A 10,268-nucleotide genomic window follows, 5' to 3' on the forward strand; every position below is an offset into this window, starting at 1 on the left:
GGCTTAGAGTCTGAACATAAAGGTTTAAATAATTACAAGGAAACAGGTTTTTAAATCAACATTTTATTCCTCCAACCATTGTAACAAAGTACAAAAACATTTAAAATCTAAAACAAAGCAAAACCTTAGTGATGAACATTGTCAAATCAAACCTGCTTCTCTTATGTGTTCGTTGAATATCAGTGAAAAAAAAAAAAAAGTTCTTCCAATCATACACTTCGAAATGACAAGATTTGTATGGATATTGTCATAAATACCAGGAAATGAAGTATTTATACAGAAATGACATAATTTAAATGTATGTTCAAGGTTGAAGACAGGCTGAGCAGGCTTAAAAAAAAAAATAAAAAAATAAAGAGTTTAAGCCAAGCGTCCTCCGTACACAGCGGCTCTTCATGGAAACAAACAAAGCACAAAGTCCACTCAGCCTTATCTGTCTGGTCTCATCATGCCCGGCCTCACCGGCGGCATCATCATCGGTCGAGGATGACGCATCATGTTTGGTGGTCCTGGCATCATCTGCATGGGTCCTCCCATTGGTGGCCTCATGCCTCCTAGATGTAATGGTGATGGCATACGCAGCTTTAGGTATTATTCATTACACCAGTTTACCCAAACGCCCACATCAGTGCGCTGACAGACTTTTTCAAATAGCCTCCTTGTCTTTTGTCTCATCGGGCCACCAAGGCACAGAAATGTGTGATTGCTTAAGATATTTTAATTTTGCCAAAGCTGATTCAAAAGATATTGATTTTACAGTGATATAAAAGCAAAAGAAAGGCTGCCAATCAGGAAAGAGAATTCACACACAATATAATAATAAATAAATATTCAAATAACCCTGTGTGGTCAACAGCTTCATCTGCATGTGTGGTCATTGCTTATGAACACAACCTTGTTTAACAAACTTTTCAAATGACTTGACTATGTTCAAATGTTTCTGTATCATGTTGAATAAATATCAATTAAAAATGGAACTAGGGCCAGGCCACACCTTCAGGTAATACCAAATTTTATCACAAGATGGTGCAACAAGTTTAATGACACCTTTACTTAACCGGCGAGGCATTTATAGCACATCCTTATTTACAATGCTGTAGTATTGGCAGTAAGATTTAAAAGAAACAGAAGTTAAAACAACAGCAACTGTTGGGGTTTAAAAAAAAGAAAAAAAAATTAAGGAAAAATGTTTCTTACCAGGCCCACCGGGCATCATGCCATGTGGTGGAGGCCCCATCATAGGCATCATTGGAGGACCTCCCATTGGGGGTGTTGGTAGCATGCCTGGACGAGGAGGACCAGCTGCATTTGAGACAGAAAAATGCCAGTGCACAATTAATGTTAAGACTCTGTACAAGTGCACAGAAATTTACATGTCAAAATCCCATAGAGTGAATCACAGTATATGCAAAGAGCCTCATTTACAGTGATATTTGACCAACAAGAGAAAACAAATATCCAACAACAGACAAAGCTTATGCTCACTACAGCTCTAAGGGATCGTTTTATTGGTTGCAGTTTTATCATCATTATCTTTGACCTTGTTTTTTTTTTTCTCCTTCTCTTTGATCAATAAATCTGCAAACTTGTGATTGTCAGTTTTGTTGTTCCCCTTAATTCATTTTCACGCATGAGCTCAATGTTGGGAAATTTTAAAGAGTTTCCCTGTAGCACCACAGCAGGCGACCGTTCACTTAGATGCATTCTCACTCCTGGAAATCATAAAATAATTGAAGCGAGGTGCTTCCTGGTGGGGGGGAAAATAGATTAGTCAACTTTTCTAAAAGACAACACTCAGCATACAGCCAAAATAGAGTACCAGCTTATGGATGAGGTTAAACATGTTAAAAATACTGGATGTGTATTTAAGCAGCATTTAATAACTAATAATGACATTATTCAGTATTAAATTCAGGGTTTTTAAATCTCACTGATAAGTGCGGTACTTTACACTGCATAACACCTAACAGTTTGCCTATGCTAATGTTAGTGCTAGCACCAGTAGCCATCTTTCCTTGCAGGCTAATCTGCACATAACTGTGCAGAATATGGTTACACACTGCCGTGTTGGAAGTAAACCAAACATGCAACTGTTTATTTCTAGGTTAAAGTACTGCAGAACCACACCAGTGTATTCAACCATCATTCCTTTTACCTCCCACTTTGCTTGTTTTCAACCTACACTAACAGAGAAAGAGCTGCTGCTGTCTGTTAGGGCTGCAGTGGTGGATGATGGTGTACGGCCTCTTAACATCTTGCAACCACAAGATTAATAAACATTAATTAACTATTTATTTATTAATTTATGTGATTAGAGTTGCCACAGTCAGTTAGAGTGGGGGTGACTCAACATATGTTTACCATATATCAGCAAATCAGTGACTCACATCGTAGCTCAATTTCATCTTAATTTATTTTCACGCAACACTGAGAAATTGCTCGTAGTTGCCCTTCCTTGCACATAAACACACAACAAGAGACAATCTGCTTCAGATGCATTCTCACTACTGGCAATAATACATTAATATAAGCAAAAGGTGCTTCTTGGATAGCACTTGCAGGAGGCACATCACGTTGTGCCTCCTGCAAGCGCTACCCAAGAAGCACCTTAAAGTGAATTTACTCAACTTTACAGGCACTAGTTACATATGAACTCAATCGGACATTACTTAAGGAATGTGTGCTTTTGTCTGATCTCACAGGGTCAGATGCATCTCTAGCATACACGCTAGATGCATGTAATAAGTTTAGATGCTGAATACAAAGGCTCTTATTTAAAAGCTTTAAAACGCTAATAATTGGCACATAGTCTGGACTTAATACACGTTTAAGCAATCCCAACCTGAGTCATAAATCCAGCTTTCAGGAAATATATATACTGTATATATAAAAATACTGAATATTTATTTTTTTAAGTCATGAGATGCTTTATTCATGCAAATTAATTGTTAGTTATCCTGTGGATATGACTGCTAAAGCTCCACATGTATGGCTTCTTGTTAGTCTAGTGAAATGCACTTCATTCAACCTCCAATTAAAAAGAAAATGTTAACAAAATTTCCCATATGGTTATGAATTTATAAAAAGCCAGTGTCCATGTTATGGTTGGTTAATTAAATTAGTACCAAGTGTAAAGATGGACTCACCTGGGGGAGGGCCACCTGGGAACGGTGTGGGAGGAATCTTTCCCTGTTGAAATGCGGCCGCTGTTGGCAGAAAAGACAAAATTAAAAACACACAAAAAAAGACATTTTTCATGAAGATTATGAATCCTGTACAGATCCCAATCTAACTTCAGTGCAATGCTCTACATATGGAGTCCAACAAATGGGATCTTTTTAAATGGGAGAGGAAGTAACATAAAAGTGACTTCAAAAAACTAAATCATGTGTCATGTTTAAAAGCCACAAAGAAGAGCTTAGTCTGTAAAACAACAGATTCCTCCACAGTGGACAAAAACACTCATGAGCTTTGCATTTTATATATGGATTAGTGGTATGTAATCTCAGAGGCCCAAGTAAGCTGGTGTATAGAGCCCACTGGTTAAGCAGAGAACTTGGATATCCTACATGAGTGCAAAAGCATGCCCGTGTGGGATATGTAACAGGCTTTTACTGTCTGCCTCTAAACCAGCTTACTAAATATGGAAAAGAAAGAGCATGCGGTGCCCACATTAAGCATATAGACGGTTTGCTGTACAGTGGTCCCTCGCTATAACGCAGTTCACGTTTTGCGGATTTTTTTTTGTGCAATTTTGCATGCTTTTTAAAAAAAAAATTACAGTGCATTGTGTTCTGCGTCCTGATCGGCTGTAGACAATCGTCAAACAATCTCCGCCATGCCGTGTCACCTGTCCAGTACAGAATGTGTTCAGCTTGTCAAATTTAAATAAATCTTCGATCGCTAGCAGTGTGACTCTGAAGTGCTGTACTATATGTTTGTAAGTTTTCTCCCCAACAAGCACAACAATGTCGACGAAACGTTTTGCACCGTCAAAGGTAGGGCTGCTCGATTATGGCAAAAATGATAATCACGATTATTTTCACTGAAATTGAGATCTCGATTATTTGACGATATTTATTTAACCCTTTAAGACCTACCATAGAACCAAGTACGCCAGAGCTTATATTATTTTTTTACATGTTGTAGTGCCATTTTTGGGAGCATTTCAAGTTGCTATACATCAATACAACTGTTATAGCCCATATTTTAATAATATGTATGCATTAAGTCCATAGTAACTACATTAATTGCAAAAAACTACAAAAAAACCCCTTAAAATCGTTTTTGTTTTTTTACATATATTTCTGCTTGGAGAAATTTAAGAGGTTTATCCCTCAAAACTTTAAATACAAAAAAATTGCAAAGAATAGTTTACAACAACAGGAAATTTATTTTGAGTGTCTTCATAGTTTTATTTTGGAGATACAGCAATTTTTATATACTGCAGGAAAAACGAAAAACAATCCTGTGATGCAAATTTGCAAAGAAAACAGCATGTGCATCAAAATAAACTATTTCCAGCAGTGCAATTCGAGTTCTAAGCATCCCAGAAACTATTCAGAAAAGTATAGAGTCAAACATGACTTATAAAAACACCAGTATAGGCTTTTAAGGCCTACAAGTAAAAAACTACATTTTCCGCGAAAATGACGTCACTTCCGGTTTCGGGCAGGAAATGGCAGACATGCGATAGTTCGCGTTGACGTCTTTTCAATGTGGGAAGTGTTACGAACAGCTGATCGGATCGGCAAAGCGTGTTTCTGGAATATTATGTTTTTGTTCCTGCAAGCCCTTTTATGCAATTTTTCCAAAGCTTTATGTGGAAGGAAACCATGACCTAGGACAAGCTGATGGCATAAGATGTAAGTACAACTCCTCCGGTTTCATATGCAAAACAAATTATTGCGCTAGCTTACCCGGTTCCGGTTCTACAGGGATTTAAAAATAGTTACGCAAAACGGAGCGTGCCGCTCTGACCGGCTTTAAAGCGTTAACAATAACAATGTATTGAATAATGACTTAATATAAAATAGTGTGCAAATACTGATAACAGTGCAAATGTTTGCAATATAAGAAATAAATGAAAAATGTAAACATCTATGTTTAGTGAACTTTGCAGTGTTGCTCTGTGGTGCAGCTATGACACCGTAGCAAAGTTTACACACTATGTCTACTTGATCCACGTCTGACTCCGCGAACCCATAATGTTTCCACACCACTGAAGTTTTTTTTACCTCTCTTTTCAACCAACGGCAGTCACTCTCCTCTCCAAATAACTTCTGCTTAGTTTTCCGAGCTTCCCTCGGGTCCTCTTAATTGTTGTGATGCGTGTTCGAAATGCAGAGAGGTGCGCTCGATTTGCCACACGGAGCAGCGCGAGAGTAAAGCACGGGGAAGGTGCTAATAATCGGCTCAGTCATTTTTAATGATCGTTGAAAGCCCAGATCGTAATCGTGATTAAAATTCGATTAATTGAGCAGCCCTAGTCAAAGGCAGAGGAAGATGCTCACCATCGCACAAAAAGTTGGACTTCTGGACATGCTAAAGGAAGGTAGAAGTTACCGTATTTTTCGGATTATAATATAATACTGGACTTATTTTTCTACGAAGATTTGAACTTGGAGGGTGTTTAAACAAGAGAGAAAAGTGTGAAAATCTTCTTGCCTGTCTGAGAAAAGTGTGTGTAGTGAGGGGTTTTACAGCCTTAAAACATCTATAATAACAGTAAAAAATAAAGTTGGCTACTTCGCGGATTTCACCTATCGCAGGTTATTTTTAGAACGCAACTCCCGCGATAAACGACGGACCACTGTACAAGCAAATAAAAACATCACTGATGCTGCCACTAGAGGGCATTTTCACATTTAAGATAGGCTTGTTGGACAAGTGATCTGTATCCAAAAGAGCTCAGAGTCAGAACAGAGTTTCTCCCCTGATCAAAACATGTTTTGTCATCAGGAGACTATGACTCAAGCTTCCTAATCTTACCTCAAACCAAAGCCTGTAGTAATTTTATTCTTGACACAAGACATTCAGACAATAATATTCTTACTTGTTTTATCAATCAGACTCTGTGCTTGCTCCTCCATCCATTTCTGGTAGTAATCTTTCACATTTTCTTTGTGCTTTCGGCCACTGCAGTGGGTTTTCCTCACTGACGGCTTAAACAGAAACAGAGTAAAACCATGAGATATTTAACTGGAACAGAAAAGACACACACACGCCACACGCTAATGCCTTTCAACAATTTGATATGATACAAACAAAACTTACCGAATCATGTGTAAGGTAGGTATCACAGTAGTCACAGTAAAACCTGAGAATGAAAAAAAACAAAAAAATCAGAGGTTAACTTTTTAGTTTTTTTTTTTTTTTTTTTTTTTTTTTTTAAATCCAGACCTTTTAAATATGACCAATCGGAAATATTATAATTCTGATCATTTATCAGTACATATCCATATTTCTATATCTATGTATAAAAACTAAAGCTGACACTTGTGAGACTTGCCTTTGTGTCAAAGTAACGGAGGATAAAATACAGAAGAACATGAAGGAGATTTTCCTGTCCTGGCATTTTATAGCAGATGACACCTTTAAAAATATTCTGCAGTAGATCAACAACAGACAAAAACCATGAATCAACATATGAACATTACCTTATGCTTTTGAAGGTAAAGTTACAGCGGTTTTATAAGAGACGCAGCTAAGCGTTTTGAAATTTTGCATAATTTGTAAAGGTTTAATTTCTTCAGTGCTGAAGAGGCAAGGCAAGGCAAATTTATTTGTATAGCACAATTCAACAACAAGGTGATTCAAAGTGCTTTACAGAGACATTAGAAACAAAAACAAATAAAAAGCATGATTTAAAATTGATTAAAACAAGCAAACAAACAAACTAACTAAATACACACATTTCACACCTGTTCGCGCGATCTGAACCCTTATCGTAAGGGGAGCTACCAGTCCTTCTGTGGACGAGCTACTTTCTATTTTAAATTCCCTGAATTTAAAATATTCTCTAGACCCAGTCTAGACCCAGTTGGGGAGCAAAAATTTGGCTTTCTTGCCAGAGGTCAATAAATAAAATAAAAACAAACAAACGCGCTTTGTGTTTACATCTTTTTGCTGAATCAGTTTACCTGCTCTCATTTGCCATTTTAGCTGTTTGCCGTTTTTTGTTTTTTTTTTTTTTTTTTTAAATAGTTTGGTGAGCTTTAACCTGAAATCCTGGTGTTTCTGGCAAAATACATGTATATTTAAAATAGGGCTGGGCCATATCATACCATTCATGGTAATACCGGTATAATGTCGGGCAACGATAAGAAAATGAAATATCGCGATAGAATATGGGTAAAACGCACATGCACAGTGCCTTTGTTTACATATGCACATGGAGGAAAAAGAGTGCCGGTGACGGAGAATGAGAAGGGCGAACGCGGATCATTGAAACGGATGAACCAGAATTGGTTTTAAAAATGCTGCAACTTCAGTGGTGTGGAACTGGTTTAGCTTTCGTCCGTCAGATACACAACAAAGCTCTGTATTTGGTAGCGCATGCTAGTGGGCCGTCGTTATTACTGTGTTTTTTGGAAAATATGACACACTTAAAATAAATCCTTTGATTTTTCTGAAAATCGGCAGTGCCCCTTATAATCCTGTGTGCCTTATGTATGAATTCTGGTTGTGTTTACTGACCTTGAAACGATTTTATGTGGTACATGGTGCTGGAAAATCTGTCAAATGTTTTAGTACGACTTTGCTAAGCTACAAACCCGCACCACTTGATGGACTGTCGAAGCATTACGGCCATCGTAGGCAGGAGCCTCGCGGAGTGATACGTACTGTACTTCAACATAATATTACCGTATTGTGTGTGTATAACCTCTTTTTAAGTTTTGTGGATATTATACATGGTTATGCTGAGGATATGTCAGCCAATTTCCACTGGAAATACCTTTTGGTTAAACTGTCAGCAAGGAATTTGCATTTGCACTGTTAAATTTTTATATAACTTTAATGCACATAAAAAACAGCTGCTTGTTTAAGTGAAAATACGTTGATGGTTTTTTTTTTGCACTAATAAAGTTGTGGAGTTGTAAAGTATTTTGTCTAGTGTCAAATATATCGTCAGTTATATCGTTATCGCAAATTTTCAAATGTATATCGTGATAAATATTTTTGGTCATATCGCCCTGCTCTAATTTAAAAATCCAATTAGGATTTAATGAATAGATATTGCATTATTCAAACTATAATTGATTTGAATCAGAGAAATCAATTGTTTAAACCCACCCCTAATATCAACAACATAGAGCTGGTACTCTTATACACTCACTGGCCACTTTATGTCTGCTCAACAATGCAAACAAAGTAGATAAATTTAATAGGCTAATCACATGGAACCAACTCAGTGCATTTTGTCATGTAGACTTGGTTAAGTTTTATATTATACATGACATGGTTTTTGGTGCCAGGCACGCGGGTTTGATTTTCTTGGGATGCTCAGCACATCAAACCTTGAAGCAGATGGACTACAGCAAAAGAAGACCATACTGGGTGTCACTAAAGTCTGCTAAGAACAGGAAAATGAGGCAACAATTCACACCAAATCGTTGCCTTGGCAGACAAAAGATTGAAAATATGTTTTCTGGTCTGACGAGTCGCTACTTCTGTTGTGATATTTGAATGGTCAGAGACTGGTGGAAGCAGCATGAAATGCTGGATCCATCCTGCCTTGTATCAGCGGTTCACGGTTTGATGGTCAATAATCCAGGTAAGGAAATCCCATAAGGTTTATTGAGTTCATCTGTACATAACATTTTTCAGTTGGAAAAGCATGTATGAGAAATTAAACTATTCACCCACTGAAAATGCTGCATCCAAATAAAATGAATCAACTTTTAAACAACATGGTGTACCTGAGTAATGTCCAGCCCTTTAAAAACCAGTTTTCCAACAGGGTAACACCATGTCACATGTCAGCTCAAATCACCACTACACAAAATATTCCCTCTAATATATCCTTTTGTATATTAGAAGTGTGTTGTAAAGGAGAATGCATTTTTAAGTAACATATGCTCCATGCAGGTGTTAGAAAATGTCCAGCTAGATTTTGAGATGCCCTACATGAAAAGGAAATATTTACCTTTCACAAAGCATAGCATGTATACTTCTGTGGTCATGCAAGAAATGTTTACATTATTCTTATTTTTCAGAAATAGATATGATATTTTCGGGCCAGATGACTCACTAATTTTAGTTAATATAAAATTGAAAAGTATCATTTAAAAAAGTGATTTTATGATGAGGAAAATGCATGCCAAAAAGTGATGATAATCTTAATAGTCTCACTTATTTGTTATGGAGAGCTTTGCAGCTGGTCTCCCTCTATTACCCTTGGAAGTAAAATAATGTTAATATGTGTCAACAAGATCTTTAATCTAATACCAGACCACATTTCTACATGTAAATATTTTCTGAATTTAAAAAAAAAAGGCAAACACCACTGTAATTTTGCGCGAAAAAACAATGAAAAGTTTGAACTAAATACACATTTGTTTGTTGGACCATTAGGAACCGCGAGAAAACTCGAACAAAACAGAGAATTGCTCTGTAGTTTAGATATTTGTTAAGCGTATTACCCAAGTTACGTTAGCCTCAATAGAAACCACTGAGAGACTGATCTATTCAATATCACAGACCCATGACTTCACTATCTGTCGATATTTGCTGGTAAACGTTTATGTTGGCTTTCGCTCCAGCAAATAGCCAGAGCCCAGACAGCTTACAGCCTCGGTCTGAGCATACCCCGGTTATTAGTCTCCAGGGTTTTTCTTACCACCAATTCTTACTTAATTTAAATACAAACGCACACCAATGCTGTTAAACGAAATAGGTAAAAGACTTATCAGTAAAAACAAATTTTATGTGAACCTACTTCGGCATGTTTCACAGCAACCTCCACCAGAAAGCGCGACGCCGGTGCTCCCAATAAGCGTTCCGACAAGATATGGAGACCTACACAAATTTAGTTCCGCCTAAAATCGTGTTATGGAAAATTACATGGTTTTCTTTCTTCTGTTGGCATTTAGTTGTTATCACAGCCATTGCTTAAGTCAGAAATTAGCATGTATGTGGCATGTATTGGCTTTAACTTGTTAACCCAGTTTCTAAAACCATATATTAGATTTAGTAGTTTGTTAACTGCAAATGACATGAATTGAATTTTGTTTGTGTTGTTTGTGCTTTTTCTTTAGTTAATGATG

The 10,268-nt window shown here is 37.0% G+C and overlaps 1 protein-coding gene across 1 annotated transcript; it reads right to left on the bottom strand.

The window, feature by feature from the left end:
* Window positions 1–47: 47 nt before the first annotated feature.
* snrpc (small nuclear ribonucleoprotein polypeptide C) lies at window positions 48–10,028 on the bottom strand. Its single transcript, XM_040006302.1, has 6 exons — window positions 9,941–10,028; window positions 6,277–6,319; window positions 6,056–6,164; window positions 3,147–3,206; window positions 1,198–1,302; window positions 48–554 (listed from the first exon to the last, which is right to left on the bottom strand). Exons 1-6 carry the CDS (start codon window positions 9,946–9,948, stop codon window positions 430–432), a joined length of 450 nt encoding a protein of 149 aa, XP_039862236.1. The 5' UTR covers window positions 9,949–10,028; the 3' UTR covers window positions 48–429.
* Between the last annotated feature and the right edge of the window lie 240 nt (window positions 10,029–10,268).

Source organism: Simochromis diagramma, unplaced genomic scaffold (assembly GCF_900408965.1).
Source record: "Simochromis diagramma unplaced genomic scaffold, fSimDia1.1 OVJJ01000320.1, whole genome shotgun sequence".
NCBI lineage: Eukaryota > Metazoa > Chordata > Actinopteri > Cichliformes > Cichlidae > Simochromis > Simochromis diagramma.

Excerpts from the sequence above, each read along its gene's own strand:
- snrpc (XM_040006302.1), bottom strand. Across the intron at positions 6,165-6,276 it reads CCTACCTTACACATGATTCG|CCGTCAGTGAGGAAAACCCA; the intron begins GTAAGTTTTGTT and ends TTTCTGTTTAAG. Across the intron at positions 1,303-3,146 it reads CCCAGGTGGCCCTCCCCCAG|CTGGTCCTCCTCGTCCAGGC; the intron begins GTGAGTCCATCT and ends TCTCAAATGCAG.